Source organism: Oncorhynchus keta, chromosome 20 (assembly GCF_023373465.1).
Source record: "Oncorhynchus keta strain PuntledgeMale-10-30-2019 chromosome 20, Oket_V2, whole genome shotgun sequence".
NCBI lineage: Eukaryota > Metazoa > Chordata > Actinopteri > Salmoniformes > Salmonidae > Oncorhynchus > Oncorhynchus keta.
In genome coordinates, this window is record NC_068440.1 from 6,880,022 (window position 1) to 6,898,609 (window position 18,588).

General features: G+C 44.3%; 4 protein-coding genes across 7 annotated transcripts; all 4 read left to right on the forward strand.

Moving 5' to 3' along the window:
* Positions 1–1,502: 1,502 nt before the first annotated feature.
* LOC118399242 (elongation factor 1-alpha, oocyte form) lies at positions 1,503–5,089 on the forward strand. Its single transcript, XM_035795163.2, has 8 exons — positions 1,503–1,645; positions 2,414–2,575; positions 3,093–3,272; positions 3,366–3,662; positions 3,757–3,907; positions 3,996–4,252; positions 4,338–4,572; positions 4,673–5,089. The coding sequence occupies exons 2-8, from the start codon at positions 2,432–2,434 to the stop codon at positions 4,792–4,794; spliced, it is 1,386 nt and encodes a 461-aa protein (XP_035651056.1). The 5' UTR covers positions 1,503–1,645; positions 2,414–2,431; the 3' UTR covers positions 4,795–5,089.
* Positions 5,090–5,268: 179 nt separating this feature from the next.
* Positions 5,269–9,177, forward strand: LOC118399241 (elongation factor 1-alpha). Its single transcript, XM_035795162.2, has 8 exons — positions 5,269–5,434; positions 6,019–6,168; positions 6,693–6,872; positions 6,982–7,278; positions 7,458–7,608; positions 7,709–7,965; positions 8,148–8,382; positions 8,701–9,177. The coding sequence occupies exons 2-8, from the start codon at positions 6,025–6,027 to the stop codon at positions 8,823–8,825; spliced, it is 1,389 nt and encodes a 462-aa protein (XP_035651055.1). The 5' UTR covers positions 5,269–5,434; positions 6,019–6,024; the 3' UTR covers positions 8,826–9,177.
* Positions 9,178–9,630: 453 nt separating this feature from the next.
* LOC118399243 (cyclic GMP-AMP synthase-like) lies at positions 9,631–14,074 on the forward strand. 3 transcript variants are annotated; one of them, XM_035795166.2, is made up of 7 exons: positions 9,631–9,777; positions 10,186–10,508; positions 11,411–11,748; positions 12,054–12,282; positions 12,558–12,845; positions 12,992–13,091; positions 13,223–14,074. In XM_035795166.2, exons 4-7 carry the CDS (start codon positions 12,078–12,080, stop codon positions 13,779–13,781), a joined length of 1,152 nt encoding a protein of 383 aa, XP_035651059.1. In that variant the 5' UTR covers positions 9,631–9,777; positions 10,186–10,508; positions 11,411–11,748; positions 12,054–12,077; the 3' UTR covers positions 13,782–14,074. The 3 variants fall into 3 exon arrangements, with proteins under 3 accessions (XP_035651059.1, XP_052327900.1, XP_035651060.1); XM_052471940.1 differs by having other exon boundaries at positions 10,186–11,748; XM_035795167.2 differs by having other exon boundaries at positions 10,186–11,748; positions 12,561–12,845.
* Positions 14,075–15,419: 1,345 nt separating this feature from the next.
* On the forward strand, positions 15,420–18,255 carry LOC118399250 (60S ribosomal protein L11). 2 transcript variants are annotated; one of them, XM_035795179.2, is made up of 6 exons: positions 15,420–15,498; positions 16,218–16,368; positions 16,500–16,606; positions 17,032–17,163; positions 17,281–17,391; positions 18,179–18,255. In XM_035795179.2, the coding sequence occupies exons 1-6, from the start codon at positions 15,493–15,495 to the stop codon at positions 18,206–18,208; spliced, it is 537 nt and encodes a 178-aa protein (XP_035651072.1). In that variant the 5' UTR covers positions 15,420–15,492; the 3' UTR covers positions 18,209–18,255. The 2 variants fall into 2 exon arrangements, with proteins under 2 accessions (XP_035651072.1, XP_035651071.1); XM_035795178.1 differs by lacking the exon at positions 15,420–15,498 and adding an exon at positions 15,873–15,935.
* Positions 18,256–18,588: the final 333 nt, after the last annotated feature.

Below are 18,588 nucleotides of genomic sequence, written 5' to 3' on the forward strand. Positions count from 1 at the left end.
ATCACCCAACTTTGATCCAGTGTTATAGAATTTAACATTGCTTGTGGACTGGGTGGGCAACTCAACAGAGGTTTAACATGTTGAGGTTTAACATGGCTTTTGCTATATTTATTGGAGAATTGGCTTGATATGATCATTATGTAAAGCACTCAGTGTTAGCATTATACTCTGCGAATGTGAGTGGAGAATCTAGCAGGACTCCCTCACACTCATTGATCACTGTGGTCACTCATCTTGGCCTTGTCTGAACGTCTTTAGAATCTGAATGTGTGTGAGATGTGGTGGAGGTGCCCCCCAGGCCATTGAAACAATGAGCCTGGCTCTCCCTTTTCAGTGCACTGTTTGAGCGAACATCTCTGGATTTGTTATGCTGATTGGGTCATCGAGAGTCAATACAGGTGGATGGTGATAATGAGAAACTCAAGGGCATTTATTTTCTGTCTAGTGTAGCCTGCTCCTGAGGCAATAATCCAAGAAATGTGATTCTCTTCATTGACAGTTTATGGTCCACAGAGGAAAAATGTATCATATAAATTTGATATGACAATTGTGTAAACACTATGTACTAATGTTGAAAAAAATGTATGAAATAATAGATTTTCCTTTCTAGAAAACAGGCTTTGATCATCTCACTCAGGTTTATGAGACAGAGTGGGGATTGGTTTGTTGAGATAACTAATCACATTCAACATACAGTGGGGAGATTTATTTTCAGATTACAGTTTAACTCTGTCAATTGAGTTATTGAATGAATCTCTGGTTTATTGTTCATGTTTTTCTAATGCCAATAAAGAGTGTGTTTGAACAGTGTTATAGGGAAAAAGACAGAGACAACATATTAGATTGTATACAAATAATTATAAAATTCGAAACATTTTAGGTGAAGTAGAATGGTTTGTATTGACAATTTTTGTTTCGTTGTAGAAGAAAAGCCAGAGTGAGGCTGACAATTAGGATGGTAATGCAGCAATGTATCAAGTAGCCCCTTATGGGAATCATCAATGTTCTCAAACCTCCAGCATCATCATTGAATATGATAGATTTTCAAGAAGAAGCAGACATCCAGAAAATCAAAATATTTGAGGTCCAATGATAAGCAAGTCTTGACCACTTGGGGTTATTTAATCAATGTATCAATTACCAAGCTATGTTCTTTTTAGATTATTTGATTGAATCAGAAAGGATTACTTTCAAAATTGAAAAGATTTTAAATCATGACATATTAAGACAAGGATCGTTTTTCTGGTTTCGGCTAGAAGGGAGACAGTTTATGTATGATCAGAAATTACTTTTGTTGAAGGTTATGAGAATTTACGCAGCAGGTTATGAGAATTAACGTGGTCAATTCTGAGAATTTAGGTAAAGGTTCGGAAAGGGGTTAGCGAAGAGCTAAAAAGAAGACAGAAAATCAACTTTTGATGTAAACTTGAAATAACCTGTATTCCCTCTATCCTTGACCAGTTTTTCGCTGAATTGTGTGTGATTTGCGGATTCGAATAGGGAGGGGAAAGAAAGCGGGGGTGCAACCCAATCTGGCCACCTCCCCGTGTATAAAACTCCAACTCAACCATCATTCTTTCTCTTTCTGTTACCTGGTTAAGGGCAACAGCAGTGGTAGTAGCAGTGTGATTTCGTAGTGACACCGGTAAGCGCGTTTATCATCAAGTAGTTTAAAAAATGGGCCTAATCTGTTCTTGAATTTACAAGTGGTTATGTTTTTACATTTTTTTTCTTCATAGCTAACCGTATTGCGAAAATGTACTATAGCGAATACATTTGTTAGCCTTCTGTCTGTCGTTTCAATTAACCTGTGGATTTGATGGTGTAACGTCAAGGATGCTGTGATTAGTTACTTTATACAAATGGCCATAATGTTGTCTTTACTGAAGTTTTTAGTTTGTCAGAAAATTTCACTTTTTCGGTTGGGGGAGGGGAAACTGGGGGGGAGAACAAAGGATACTAAAGCAGTGGTCTGTGTGGCTTGAGTAGCTAAATGGAATGTCTGTCTTCCATTAAAGTGAATTGCACGGTAGCCCAGGCGACAGTTGTCGAGTTGTGATAGCTAAATTCCTCTCGGATATTTGGAAATCTTTCTGTAACTTAACACGACGTGGCTCAGAAGTAACACGTGTCTCGTTTGGCCCATGGCGGACTAAGGCCTACGTGGTCATGGCTCATTCACCCTTTGTCAAATCGCATCGGATGAGTTAACATTGTCGAGTGGTGACTTTTTTAAAACATTTTTTTTATGGGTTTAAAAAAAAAAAAAAAAAATTATGGGGTTTTTTCTTAATGGGATATGTATTATATTTTTGGACCATCGACAAAAGATTGTTAGTGACCTGCGTTTTATTTGCAGCCATATTCCAAGAGGCAATGTGGCTTAGCTAAATGGTTTCTCATTTTATTTCAGAAACTTAAGTAAGCGACCATGGGAAAGGAAAAGATCCACATCAACATCGTGGTCATTGGCCATGTCGACTCCGGGAAGTCCACCACCACCGGCCATCTTATCTACAAATGCGGAGGCATTGACAAGAGAACCATTGAGAAGTTCGAGAAGGAGGCTGCTGAGGTAAGCATTTCCTAAACTCGTTGGTTACAATACTTTGGATTAAATGGCGACGCCAGCATGGTCTTTGAACAGCGAAGCCGGTAGGGTGTGTAACGAGTACGCGCATGTGGGGTGGCGCTTGCGCGCGGGCCGAGCGTCCGGGTGATGACGATGCACTTTGTGTAATGGTGGCTGAGGCCTTCGTGGCTAGAAGGGTACAACATGTGTGTGTGTGTGTATATATATTTGTAGCTAATAACTTACTGAACACCGGCTACGAAAAGCCAACTCTAAGAAGTTGTCCCATCTCTAGTTCACAGCCTCTATTTCCACTTCATAAAATGCATAAATTACGTTTCTGAAAGTAGACTGAACAATCTGTTTATTTTAGTTATTGTTTTTTAATTATTGGCTTAGTATCCCATAACATTCTAGGCTTGACCCTGAATGTTGTACTTGCTCACAATGCAATTTAACATGTAGCTTGGTCACATGATGTGATTTAATGTAAGAATTATTTTAACTTTCCATTTTTTAGATGGGTAAGGGCTCTTTCAAGTATGCCTGGGTGCTGGACAAGCTGAAGGCTGAGCGAGAGCGTGGTATCACCATCGACATTTCCCTGTGGAAGTTCGAGACCGGCAAGTACTACGTCACAATCATTGATGCCCCTGGGCACAGAGACTTCATCAAGAACATGATCACCGGTACATCTCAGGTAAGTGGGGCCCACTGCAATTGGGCTGTACTGTTAATCTACAGCCTATTAGTTTAAGGTGGTGGGCTGACCAACCTTAACCCCCCCCCCCAGGCTGATTGCGCTGTGCTGGTCGTTGCTGGTGGTGTTGGTGAGTTTGAGGCCGGTATCTCAAAGAACGGGCAGACTCGTGAGCACGCTCTCCTTGCTTTCACTCTGGGAGTGAAGCAGCTCATCGTTGGCGTCAACAAGATGGACTCCACAGAGCCCCCTTACAGCCAGAAGCGTTTTGAGGAGATCCAGAAGGAGGTCAGCACCTACATCAAGAAGATCGGCTATAACCCTGCCACCGTCGCCTTTGTGCCCATCTCTGGATGGCATGGGGACAACATGCTGGAGGCCAGCGCCAACGTGAGTAGTCCATCCCAACAGTACACTACTGTGAAATAGTTGCCTGTCATTTGCATACATATTACTGTTTCTAAATGCTTTTCTCTTATTCCAGATGGGCTGGTTCAAGGGATGGAAGGTCGAGCGTAAGGATGGTAACGCCAATGGTGTGACTCTGCTGGAGGCCCTGGACAGCATCCTGCCCCCATCCCGCCCCACAGACAAGCCCCTTCGTCTGCCCCTCCAGGATGTTTACAAAATCGGAGGTAAGAATCTGTTAAACTTCATGAAAGTGACTGACCCGCAAAGGTTTGGTTCCGCTTGTTGGTTAATCTACTCCCCTGGTTTCCTCAGGTATTGGAACTGTACCTGTGGGCCGTGTGGAGACAGGCACCCTGAAGGCCGGTATGATCGTCACCTTCGCCCCCGCTAACGTCACCACTGAAGTAAAGTCTGTGGAGATGCACCACGAGACCCTGGAATCGGCTATGCCCGGTGACAATGTCGGATTCAACGTCAAGAACGTGTCCGTCAAGGATATCCGTCGTGGCAACGTAGCTGGGGACAGCAAGAATGACCCTCCAATGGAGGCTGGCACTTTCACCGCTCAAGTAGGCATACTGTTTGTAGTTGGGCGGGGCAGGTTACTTCCCAACAATTGTTCTTGTGCTAATTGACCACGCCTTGTTTTTCCAGGTAATCATCCTGAACCACCCTGGCCAGATCTCCCAGGGCTATGCCCCTGTGCTGGATTGCCATACCGCTCACATCGCCTGCAAGTTCAGTGAGCTCAAGGAGAAGATCGACCGTCGGTCTGGCAAGAAGCTTGAAGATGCCCCCAAGTTCCTGAAGTCTGGAGATGCTGCTATCGTTGACATGATCCCCGGCAAGCCCATGTGTGTGGAGAGTTTCCAGGAATACCCCCCTCTTGGTAAGTTATCCACATGCTCTCATCACCAAAACATTGATAATCCTTAAGGTCCTCTATGCTTCTGGCAAAATAGTAACGCTGCCTTTTCAATCTCCTGCAGGTCGTTTTGCTGTGCGTGACATGAGACAGACAGTCGCTGTCGGTGTCATCAAGGCTGTTGACAAGAAGGCCGCCTCTAGCGGCAAGGTCACAAAGTCTGCCGTTAAGGCCGGTAAAAAGTGAATTCCCCTCCCACAGGACGTCCCTCAGGTAGCGGGGTCTGCTGCCCTAACTCCTGCGGCGTCTCAAAACCTAAGCTCTATACTTAAGGACTGGTTAATGCTGATTAAAACTCATCGTAAAAGTTTCCGCAGGAAAGGAACCCAACGTGGAGACACTTGTGGATTCTTCATTTCAGGCGGTGCCTCTTTCAGTTAAATTGTGTAAATGGTTGAACGGAACCTGTTATGATTCTACTATTAAATTGGAAGGAAACTGCTGATAACTAATAAAGGTCTTTAAATGTCTTGACCAAAAATCCTGCTGTCGTTTTCCTTTGTCCTTCGTGTGCTTCGTGTTCAGTAGGAGCTGCTCCATAGGGTAGGACAAGTGCAATGCTGTATGTAACTGGTCTTTGCAGCTGTTTTGACACATCCTATCCCTGACAGCTGCAGGGCTGTGCCCAGTGCTGGGTTTTTGCAGTCCAATCACCTTGGTGGGTTACACTGGTGCAACCAATAGCACCCTATTTTATTGATGACCGCAGTGCTTTAGCATTTGCTGTTCTCCCGCCCCTCACAGCACCGGTATAAAAAGAAATGTGAGATCAAATTCTTCCCTTTTTCTCCGGTCTAAAGCAGGGATAACGGTAAACCTATCGCAGGTTAGTGTAACAGAATGCTTATTTCAGGATATACTGGTCGTTAATGGCTTGTGGCTAAGCTACTCTTAACACTGTTCGCTTAAAATTGTGATAATGGGATGGTCATGAGTCGTGCTAGCCTAACAAGTATCTCATCTTCACGAGCATGATTAAGGACCGGTCTAATTGTACTAGAGATGGGTGTTTCTATCTGCTCGCTCATTTGGATTCATAAATGGTCATGAGTCATCTGCTCGGTCCAACATAGTTGACCGCATCATGTTCAGTGGTTAACTAGCTACCAGCGAACTATTCGCCTGAACTAAAAGGTTAACTAATGGGTTCGACGTGTGGACCAACTCCACAACTAGGCGGGGTGTATGACTTTGGCTGTGGTAACTAGTGACGACCCAACATGGCCGGCTCGCTAGTCCCCCGATTTAACATGGAGGACGATTTGCGGATAGCACATGGTGCATGAGTCAGTGGTGCCGCTGGGCGTCAAAGGCATCAACATTGCATCTCCTGCTACCATGTTATTTGCATGCGTATTTTGTGTAAATGTATTTGTGCATCGGTAGTTACGTCAGTTTCCTTTCAATCAGTAAATCATGGGAAAGGAAAAGATCCACATCAACATCGTGGTCATTGGCCATGTCGACTCCGGGAAGTCAACCACCACCGGCCATCTTATCTACAAATGCGGAGGCATTGACAAGAGAACCATTGAGAAGTTCGAGAAGGAGGCTGCTGAGGTAGGTTTGGGCGCCCTGACATTTCTCTTATTTTTTTTTTTTTGTTTGTCTGCAGCTATGAATAGCGACATAACGGGCGTGGTTACAGCTGAAAATCATTGGAAAGATTGCTTTGACACAAGCGACACCTACTGTACGAAAGTGTGTATCGCTGTCAGTTGTGGCCAGTCATTCTGCGGTAACTAAATGCAAAAATGCCTTCTAAAAATTGTTTAATTGAGTCATTGAACTGCAACTTGTTTAGTCAAGGAATAAGAACTCAAAATGAAGATATGCAAATGATATGGTGGTCAAACGTATTTGGGCATCAGCAAATTGCTGGGAAAAAACTTGCTCAACTAGCAGAATAATCTTATCTGATTTGGCAGTCATTTTGTGTTATGGATTTAAATGACAAAACTGCCAAAAAATTATATGCATTTGTAGTAGGCATAATTGGGTAGATATGATCTAAAAAATATTACAACCGTGTAGGCAATAGACTTAGGTGAAATAAACGCAAACTCAATTCTCTGCTTGTGTAGATGGGCAAAGGCTCTTTCAAGTATGCCTGGGTGCTGGACAAGCTGAAGGCTGAGCGAGAGCGTGGTATCACCATCGACATTTCCCTGTGGAAGTTTGAGACCGCCAAGTACTACGTCACAATCATAGATGCCCCCGGACACAGAGACTTCATCAAGAACATGATCACTGGTACCTCTCAGGTAAAGAAAAGCTTTAATAACCATTGCTGGTTTCCTGTTTCCTAATTATGAAATGATCAGTAGTGGCATTTTACCATGTCGTTTGAAGTGTGTCATGTCTTTGTCTCAGGCTGATTGCGCTGTGCTGGTCGTTGCTGGTGGTGTTGGTGAGTTTGAGGCCGGTATCTCAAAGAACGGGCAGACTCGTGAGCACGCTCTCCTGGCCTACACTCTGGGAGTGAAGCAGCTCATCGTTGGCGTCAACAAGATGGACTCCACAGAGCCCCCTTACAGCCAGAAGCGTTTTGAGGAGATCCAGAAGGAGGTCAGCACCTACATCAAGAAGATCGGCTATAACCCTGCCACCGTCGCCTTTGTGCCCATCTCTGGATGGCATGGGGACAACATGCTGGAAGCCAGCCCTAACGTGAGTAGTTTATCCCCACAGTCCACTCCTCCGCTGCAGTGTAGTTTTAGGTGGTCATATGCCTAAGTGATTAGGGCTGGAACATTATAGAAGGTAAAGCACTGACAGGTCAGCAAGCCTCATCTGAATTTTGATCCACACAAGAACAGTAACATTGTTTCTTCTGTTTCCCATTGCAGATGGGCTGGTTCAAGGGATGGAAGGTTGAGCGTAAGGAGGGTGGCGCTAATGGTGTGACCCTTCTGGAGGCTCTGGACTCTATCCTGCCCCCCTCCCGCCCCACCAACAAGCCTCTCCGTCTGCCCCTGCAGGACGTCTACAAAATTGGAGGTAAGAACCAGTTATAGATCAATATGTTTCAATATACTGGTTATTTCCTTTAGACATGACGAGGTTTGGCTCTTGTGGGTAAATACTTGTTTCCCTTTAGGTATTGGAACAGTGCCCGTGGGCCGTGTGGAGACTGGAACCCTGAAGGCCGGTATGATTGTCACCTTCGCCCCCGCTAACGTCACCACTGAAGTCAAGTCTGTGGAGATGCACCACGAGACCCTGGAAGCGGCTCTCCCCGGTGACAACGTCGGATTCAACGTCAAGAACGTGTCCGTCAAGGATATCCGTCGTGGCAACGTGGCTGGAGACAGCAAGAACGACCCTCCAATGGAGGCCGGCAACTTCACCGCTCAGGTGAGAGATGGGACGGATTTTAAATATTTCCAAGTCTACTTTCCTTCATGTCTCGTTTCTGGCCAAACATTTGCACTTTCATTAAACGTTTTTCTAAATTCAGTTTACCCACATTCCAACCCCCTGTCAATGTAGTTCTAGATTCTATCCCATCCTTACCCAACCTTTACCCCAATCCTCAGGTCATCATCCTGAACCACCCGGGCACCATCTCCCAGGGCTATGCCCCTGTGCTGGATTGCCATACCGCTCACATCGCCTGCAAGTTCAGCGAGCTCAAGGAGAAGATCGACCGTCGTTCCGGCAAGAAGCTTGAGGACAACCCCAAGGCCCTGAAGTCTGGAGACGCCGCCATCATCGTCATGGTGCCAGGAAAGCCCATGTGTGTGGAGAGCTTCGCCGCCTACCCTCCCCTCGGTGAGTCACACACCAATTCCTTATGATGACGATTATGGGTCTTATTGATGCAGTGCTATTGAAAAACTGAATGTGATGTGGGGGGGGGGGGTTGTTATCATCACTGTATAGGACCCATCTGGGTAATGTAGCCGTTTGGTGTTGAAAGAACTCGCCATACATTTACTGTTGATTGCTTGTAGGAAGGTGAAGAGATCTTACTCGCCTCAATACCTTACAACGTCACTTACAAAAACTCTTTAGGAACTACAATGACTTCTGGAATATTCTGACACTCCATTCCAGTAACCATATCTCTTTGTTGCTGCATCGTTGCAGGTCGTTTTGCCGTGCGTGACATGAGGCAGACCGTGGCTGTTGGTGTCATCAAGGCCGTCGACAAGAAGGCTGCCAGCACTGGCAAGGTGACCAAGTCCGCCGTTAAGGCTGCCAAAGCTAAATGAATTCCTGCTCCAGACATCCAGCAACAACAAAGCATGTCACCGGCATCCCATCCTGCAGTGTCTCAGAACCTGAGCTCTCTACTCAAGGACTGGCTAATGCTAATAAAAACCCATCGCAAAAATTTTCGCAGGAAAGGAAAGCAAATGTTCGAAGAATAATGCTTTAGGGAAAATTATGATAAAATAAAAAACCATGAACATGAACCGCCAAAACGCTGCTGTTTTCTTGATTCTCATAAAGCCAAAACGCTGAATCAGTTACTGTTGGATCCATACTGCTATCTACCATGAAATAATATGTTGTGTTAGAATATTCAAATAAAGTCTGGTTTCTGTTGCTGTGAAACATTGAGCTAATTGTCAAATTTTGGATTGATTTGCTGAATACACTCCATTGGTTTACAATATTGGCTACAAACAAAATAATAACAACTTAGATATCATTCACTGCCTCCATTTGAAGCATTCTCTCCTTTGAGTTACATCAGAAATGTACGTGAGAAATGTCAGTACTGTTGATTCCTATTTTCAGAGAAGAGTGATTTCTCAATAGGGGAAATTGTACCCCGCTAAATGTTGGCTACTGTCAAGGTAAGGGGTTCTGACAGAAGGAGAAACTAATTGCGTGGTTTTTATATACAAAAGCCTTCACAAGCCAGGTAGAGCATAACAAATCTTTATGGAATGGCGTCACATGAGTGAAACCTCTTCCTTAATGTGTCCCGAGCAACACCGCACCTAGAATTCAGTTGTGCAATCCATGATCCACTGCTACAGAGACAGAGGGAGAAACGATCTATTATCTTTGAGTGATATGTGACATCACAGTTTGGAAATAGAAAGGGAATAGTGTCCGGAACCAGAAATACTTCAGCTGACACAGAGATGAGCAATGGAGACGTTTCAATGTCCCCCTAGCAAGCTGCAATTTTTGTCAACGACTGGGCAATAGGTAAGTCTTAACAACCCCTGTAAAATGTCACAATGGTTGAATGATTCTCTAACAATCAGTCTGGGATTATGAGGAAATGGTTGCAAGCGAAGTTGTCGAGAGTAACATGTAGCCTGGTTTAGGTAAGGTCTAGGAAATCACAATTACATTCATTCCTCTGGGCAGGGCCTCAGCATTTCAGTCATTGTACATTGTATGTACCGTGCTTAAAATGACATAGAACTTAGTAACATCTCTGATACTACGTTACTATGCACCCACTAAAGACTGAGCAAGGTTGTTTTTGTTATTGCGCGGTCCCGTCCCATATACTTTCAACCTAAAAGGAAGAGGATATTCAAATTCCATTTATGTCATTCTCCTTTCTCTGAATCGATTGATGTGTTTGTGTGCGTGTGTTGATCACAGTAGAAAGATGAACAGAACCACACCTCAGAGGAGGTCATCCTCCAGGAGACAGACCTCAGTTCCATCCACACCTCCTAGAGAGCCCCAGACAATTCCTCAATCATGGGCCCACGCCAGGACCTCGTCCACCCCCGTCGACCTCCAACCAAGCCTGGGCAGAGAGGCAGAGGAGGGTGAGTATCTGGACAGACAAGATGGAGATGGAGGTAGCCCCATAGAGGACTCTCAGACTGGGGCATCGTTGGGTCAGGAGACTGATGGAAACTCCAGTACCCCAGCCACACACAACTCACCCCTCCCTAGGCAGAGACCACACCTGACAGGTAATAGCACGGTCAACCTGCTCGCTTCAATGGTATTGTTGATTGTCCTCATCTGATGTGGGTATCATTGTATGTCAAAGATGCTAAGACAATCAATCAGTAACATGTTACATTCATTCATCTTGCCATAATCCATATTCTGAGTTGAGTGACTTTTTGCATCTGCAATGTTTTGGAGGCAGGACACCCATGAGGCAGCGCACAATTGGCCCAGTGTCGTTTGCGTTAGGGGGGGTTTGGCCGGCTGGGATGTCCTTGTCAAGTTGCTCTTGCAACTCCTTGTGGTGGGCCAAGTGCATGCACGCTGACTTCGGTTGCCAGTTGTACAGTGTTTCCTTCCTCTGTGAGCACCGGCTTGGCAGGGTCGCATGGCTCTCGACCTTCAACTCTCCCGAGTTCGTACGGGACTTGCAGCAATTGGACAAGACTGTAACTACCAATTGGGTTGAAAAGGGGGTACAAAGTACAAAAAAAGATTTGTTTTGGAGATGAAGTTCATGTGTGCATAATCCTGTAAAATGGGGTGAAAATTGCACCACTCATTCAGAAAACTTTAATGTCCTCAGAGGCAATTCATCTTGCAGCAGTCATAAAACATACAACATCTAAAAATGTCAAATAAATCCCAAAGGATATTTTACAAACAAATAGGCAGGGCGTTTGCCATATTCTGAATGCTCAACCAGGCCGACCCGAGAGTCTCCCTGTAATATTATCTGTTGCACCTTATTCTTGTACTGGCATCTCACCTTTTTTAAAATCTCTTTGTTCACTCTCTATGCCTCTTGTCCACTTGTTTCTTCTTATTAAGCACCACTTTCAATTCTTTGGTCACCCATGGTTTGTTGTCAGGAAATATGCTCATCTGAGACAGTCCTGCCAATACTTTGATCTGTCCACAGCCCAGAACCCCACACCAGGGTACGAGCTGGCCCCTATCACCCCAGAGCTGGCCCGCTGGATCAGGCTTCGGTCACAGAACCTCAAGCTCCGCCAGAGTGACCGCCAGTGGGCCGTGGACTTGGTCAACCATCTCCGGGACAGCCTGCTGGTCTTCCTCAAGAACAGTGATGAGCAGCCCTACTTCCAGTCAGCCTCTGTGCTCAACAGTGGTTCATATTACGAGATGGTTAAGATAACTCACACCATGAGACGGGAATTGTCTCTGGCTGGCGGCTCAATTAAAACCCATGAACACAAAATAATTACCGGCAGCAAATGATCCACATTTTCACTAAAGGTGTGTTTTGATAAACATGGATGAACATTGAGCGACTGATTAGGCAGTATCTATGAGTCAATACTGAAGCTTATCTCTGACATACTGTACATAATAGGAAACATGACATGCAAACATGGAGGTCATTGTTCTTCTTGTGTTGAATGCTAAGTGTTGCTGTTTGTAAGTCTTCTGGATTTACAAATCTGGGTCAAACCTGCCTTTAGCATTCAGTGAGTATACTTCACTGTTATTAGAATCCTGTGAACGAAAAAAAAATAGCATGTAAATAATGCATAGTACCTTTTACCATTGTGTGCCAACAGATACACAACCCAAATGAGTTTGACATGATGCTGAAGCTCCAGTCTCCTTCCCGCCTCAAAATGACTGAGCTGGACCAATACCACGGCCTGTTCTACGAAGTCGCCCTATCCCGACCGACGCGTGCCCACATACGGTCTTTCCTATTGGAAGATGGGCTCACCATCTCAGCCAGCAAGATCATAAGGGAAATGCACCGTCTGGTCCGAAAGTTCATCAGCACCTACAAAGGTGTGGTAACAGGTCTATATTCACCTGATTGTTTGGAAATGCAGTCATACAAGTGCTCACCTACCCATACTGTGTGTTTATATGCTGTATCTTGTCCGACTGGTTTATCTGTGGATGCTATGTTGTTGAGGGGTCAATATGAATCCTTGAGTCCTTGAGAGGTCAGTGGTCGGTGTCCACATCTCCAGCCACCTATATATATATTAGTAATATAAACTGTTTGTCTAAATATGACGTGGCACATACCTGTAGGCTTTTGTGTGTTCTTTGATCAGCAGTGCCTGGAAATAGCTGGCGTTGGGTTGTGAAGAGGAAGCGTCCAAACTCCCCAGCGGTGACCCTTTCCCTGTTGGAGGTGGATAATGGGAAAGAGGAACTACTTTCTGTGGATGTGGTGCCCGCCTTGGAAGTGCCCTCCTCACAGAGCTGGCCTCTGGCTGCCCGCGCAGGCCCAGATGTGAACAACTGGCTGGGGAAGAAGACCCGGCGCTCTCTCACCCACCAAACTTGCTTCTTTGTGCCCAAGAAACCGCCAGGGCGTAACCTCAGTGAGGCAGCTAAAGGTGTGTGTAACATTACATTGTTCTTGTGCCAGAGCCATAGATGTATGTGGATAGATTTTGTCACGATTGATACAGTGAATGTGAATGCTATTTTTCCTTTTATTGAAAATGATTCCCTTTTATTTGTGGCTGCTTGTCTGCTGCAGAGAGTTGGAGGATTTCCTTTTCTCACATAGAAAAGGAACTAATCAAGACTCACGGGAACAAGAGGACCTGCTGTGAGAGCTCTGCAACCAAGTGCTGCCGGTCAGAATTCACTCTACTACAGCCTTTACCAGCACCTGTGACTCATTTATCCCTAATATTGAACAAATACCTTTATCTGAAGTCATCAACATCATGAACAATACCTCTCTTTCTCTCCTCCTCTTCTTTAGTAAGCAGTGCTTTAAGCTCCTCAAGTGTCTGATCGAGGGACTGAAGAAACGCTACCCTCAGGAGCTTGATGCTCTGTGCTCCTACCATGGGAAGACAGTCTTTCTACACACTCTTTCCATCGGGGCCCAGGACTCCCTGTGGACACCGCATCATCTGCCTGCCTGCTTCATGCACCTCCTAGGGGCCCTGGAGGGCCACGCAAGGAGTGGCCTGCTACCCCACTTCTTTGTCCCCAGCTCCAACCTCTTCGCCGCACCGACCTTCCCACGCAAAGCTCTGGTGTTTCTGACTGAGGCTCTGGAGGAGCAGAGGAGACAGGGGCTTCCCCTTTTAATGCCCCCGGCTCCTGCCCCACCACTGGCAGTACACTCCCCCAGTAACTCCCAGTCCCAGCCATCCATTGTTGTACAGCAGACTCATGTTATCCAGTCTACTATTTTTCAGCCAGCCAAAGTTATTGAGACAAAAGCTTTAGTGAAAATGTTCAACATTTTAGCTTTGGTTGTGGCTTTGGTCTGTGTTGTTTGTTACCTCTGCCCATCAGTGGTAGGAAGGTAGCAGAGACAGTCCAATCTACAGCAGAGGGCGCTAAAATGTTATGCAGATGTAGAGAATGATAAGCCATTTTTAAACAGATTTTTATTTATCTCTAAATGATGTCTTTGCTCTTAATAATAAACACAATGAAAAAAGTAACATTTCTGTATTTGTATGTAAATGCTAAATATATGCAAATGACCAAGAATATAGTAGCTATACAATGTATTGTTTACTACTTCTGTCCACTACCCCAATGTACCCCAAACTTTTAAATAAAATATATTATTTATCAATTAAATACTTGTCCATCATGTATGCTCCTATATGATTTATTATAGTGTGTGTTTGTGAGTGTGTGCATGCGTGCGTGCGTGCATGTATAAAATCCTTGTGCGTTGCAGTCCTTCTATAAATCAAATCAAATCAAATCAAATTTATTTATATAGCCCTTCGTACATCAGCTGATATCTCAAAGTGCTGTACAGAAACCCAGCCTAAAACCCCAAACAGCAAACAATGCAGGTGTAAAAGCACGGTGGCTAGGAAAAACTCCCTAGAAAGGCCAAAACCTAGGAAGAAACCTAGAGAGGAACCGGGCTATGTGGGGTGGCCAGTCCTCTTCTGGCTGTGCCGGGTAGAGATTATAACAGAACATGACCAAGATGTTCAAATGTTCATAAATGACCAGCATGGTCGAATAATAATAAGGCAGAACAGTTGAAACTGGAGCAGCAGCAGTCAGGTGGAATGGGGACAGCAAGGAGCCATCATGTCAGGTAGTCCTGGGGCACTGTCCTAGGGCTCAGGTCCTCCGAGAGAGAGAAAGAAAGAGAGAATTAGAGAGAGCATATGTGGGGTGGCCAGTCCTCTTTTGGCTGTGCCGGGTGGAGATTATAACAGAACGTGGCCAAGATGTTCAAATGTTCATAAATGACCAGCATGGTTGAATAATAGTAAGGCAGAACAGTTGAAACTGGAGCAGGAGCATGGCCAGGTGGACTGGGGACAGCAAGGAGTCCTCATGTCAGGTAGTCCTGGGACATGGTCCTAGGGCCCAGGCCAGTTGAAACTGGAGCAGCAGCATGGCCAGGTGGACTGGGGACAGCAAGGAGTCATCATGTCAGGTAGTCCTGGGGCATGGTCCTAGGGCTCAGGTCCTCCGAGAGAGAGAAAGAAAGAGAGAAGGAGAGAATTAGAGAACGCACACTTAGATTCACACAGGACACCGAATATCACACAGGACACCGAATAGGACAGGAGAAGTACTCCAGATATAACAAACTGACCCTAGCCCCCCGACACATAAACTACTGCAGCATAAATACTGGAGGCTGAGACATAACAGAGTTGCTGGTCTGTTTTGAAGTCTGTATTAGGGCAGGACCTTCCAAAATCTGTATGGAAGGAAAGGTGATGGCAATTCTTTAAATCAAAACTAATGTAATGACATAACTGAGATGGATGACTAACTGATGGACGTCCTAACTGATTACATTACAATTTTCCATATTTTTTCTTTAATAAAGATTTTGAATTCTTGAATCTAAATATTATTATATAAGCCTAATTTAATACTGATAGATACAGTTTTACTGTACTTTATTATTGACTTTGGGCGCTTATGGAACCGTCCTTCAAATTCAGTATGTTACGTAGGGCCCATTTATTCGAACACTTCCCTATAAATATGCTGCGCCGGAAACGTCTCGTCCTCTTCTAGTGATTAAACATGGCGGTAAGTACAGCGTTTACACATAAAATGGCGAGATTTCTCGGTTTACAGTTTAAATCCACAATCATCAGCGTGATATGGCCAACATCTCAATGTTTTTATAGTCAGATATGAGTAGATTCATGTGCAGCATTGGAATGACGTTGTATTACGGCCAAGATGTTATGGACCACTGATTTAATTGAAGCATCAGTAAGTGCTAGCGACATAGCTGTTGTAGTTGAGGTCTCTCCCCGAATACGTTTTTTCAATGCTTTGTTAGTTACCGCTAAATAGGTAACTGGAACGTCCGTATGCGAACCGTGCGAAAATATTGTAAATATTCTGTAAGAAGTTGTGACATTTGGTTCCGCAACATTTTAATAGCTAACTTTCTATTAGCAGTCGGGGATATGCACGGGCATGTCCGTGTGGGAGGTTTTAGTAGTTCACTGAGGAAGGTAAATACACACTGAATCACGTTTTTGAAGGGATTTAAGTCGGTGTGAACACGTATGGCTTTTTGGGAACAGCTTAAAGATGGACTGTTGTCTATTGACCTGGATTTATTAGCTAGCTAACTAACGTTAACTGTAGTTAGCAACATGTTGCTAGTTCGGCTGCCAGCTAACTTAACCAGCCTGCATAACAGGCAGCTGATGTATCCAAACAGAAGTTTCGTTATTGGCTACAGTGTGTAAATGTCAACCTTCCAGCCTCATGATATCTGTATATTTCAACAGGAACAGGGCGAGAAAAAGGAGAACCCCATGCGTGAGCTTCGCATCCGCAAGCTCTGTATGAACATCTGTGTTGGGGAGAGTGGTGACCGACTGACCCGTGCTGCTAAGGTGCTTGAGCAGCTGACAGGACAGACGCCTGTCTTCTCCAAGGGTAGGTAAACTGTCTTGATTCTGTGCTTTTAATCAGTGGCAGGGTGTTTGACTGTTAGGTAACAGACTGACACGTTCTGTTTGTCAGTGAAATGTGTTATGATTACAATTTCTTTCACCTGTCCCCCTCAGCCCGCTACACTGTGCGATCCTTCGGCATCCGCAGAAATGAAAAGATTGCTGTTCACTGTACCGTACGTGGAGCTAAGGCTGAGGAGATTCTGGAGAAGGGACTCAAGGTGCGCTTTCAATATTAAGGGAATGTTTCTGACACCTTTGGTTGGGGCTTAGTGTAGTGTGGTAGCCTTCATAACATTGGCTGCTGTTCCATGCGTTATTGAATTATGCATACTTTTAGGGCCTCAGGTAGCCCAGCGGCTAAGGGCGTTGTGCCAGTAAACATAAGGTAGCTGGTTTGAATCCCAGAGCTGACTAGGAGAGGTTTGTCAATGTGCCCTTGAGCAAGACCCTTAAACCCAATTTGCTCTGGAGAAGTGTCTGCTAAATGACACATTTTGCATTGTATCACTCATGTTCAACTTCAACCAATGGTGCTTTATCTAGGGTGTGAACTTTGTCCACATGGTTAGGAATGTATTTAGTCAGATTGCTTGTAGTTGCAATATGTTGCCCTTCCTAATCGGTGTAAGGCATCCTTCCAAAGGTGCGTGAGTACGAGTTGAGGAAGAACAACTTCTCTGACACTGGGAACTTCGGCTTTGGCATCCAGGAACACATTGATCTGGGAATCAAGTACGACCCCAGCATCGGTATCTATGGGCTGGACTTCTATGTCGTGAGTGGCTTCAAATGCTTTTTAAATAACTTGTCTTTACATGGCTGTTGGTATACAATAGTTTTTTGCATGCCTTCTAATCTCAACCACCCTCTTTCTATCCTTTCATTCTGTCAGGTCCTTGGCAGACCTGGCTTCAGCATCGCTGACAAGAAGCAGAAAACCGGTCGCATCGGTTTCAGGCACCGTATCCGCAAAGAGGAGGCCATGCGCTGGTTCCAGCAGAAGGTGAGGCTGTTTGAGCTATGATCTGACTGATTCTTTTTGGTTTCTCTAAGGGTGGTAAATGGTACCAGCAAATGGCTGGTGTTGATTTTTATTACAAGTACATCAGAAAGATGAATGTGACATGTGTCTGAAACCCGTAGTTTACCAGTAAGTTTCAGTCCCCTATTCCTAGGAGCAGTAATGCTTGTCTTTTAAAGCTGCAATGTCACTTTGGCAACCTGACGAAATTCACATACATTTTAAATCTGTCATTCTCATTGGAAGTCTGAAGTGGTAGATGTGTTCTATTTACAATATTTCTATGCTTCCTGTTAAGTTTATGCACAATTGACATTTTGTACACCAGCTGAAAATATAATTATTTTTAGTGTCATAAATATTTTAAAGCAGTTTAGATGGTACAATGATTCTTTATGCTATACTTGCTTGTTTTGTCACATTAACTGACATAGGTGAAATATTAGAATTTTAGCAATCAATAAATGGTGAGCTGTAACTGCATAGCCTGTCAAACAAGCTTTGAGGCAGGTGTTGCCATTTGGCAGGAATGAGAACTGCATTCACACTGCCTATTTGCCTTTAAGATTGCCAATACCTGCTCTAACGCTATTGGAAGAGAACTGTCAGTTGACCCTTCAACATTTCTGTTGCAGGGCTATTGGTTCAAGATTATGTACTTCATTGAACATTTTGTATTTTGTCTGGATTTTTGACACGTCTGCCATTCTCCTGATTTGAAGTGACTACTTTTCTGAGCATTGTAAGCTAATTGTTCTCTTCTTTACAGTATGATGGGATCATCCTCCCCGGGAAGTAAAGGATCACCATTGGCCTTGTTCATAACAATAAAATAAAAAAAAATAACTTTGTTCTGTGATTATTAAGTAATGTGTTATGTAGCTTATGCTGGCTTTATAGTTAAGTGAATCCAGTTTTAGTTTAATCGTTCATTAATGGAAATGTATGTTTTAATGGGGTTACAGTAATGTGTATTAAATTGGAAGAACGGCGCTTGCTATTTTAAGGGTAAATATTAATATGCAACATTAGTGCTGTGGTTAAGAGCAGGCTGTATGGGTCTGTATTGCTGTTTTTGCCTCGGAAGCGTCCATTGTAAAATAAGCTATACATGCAACAATATTTGCCCAGTTTGAGTAATCTAACTTTAATTTGTATTTAATAGAATATGAGCTGTAG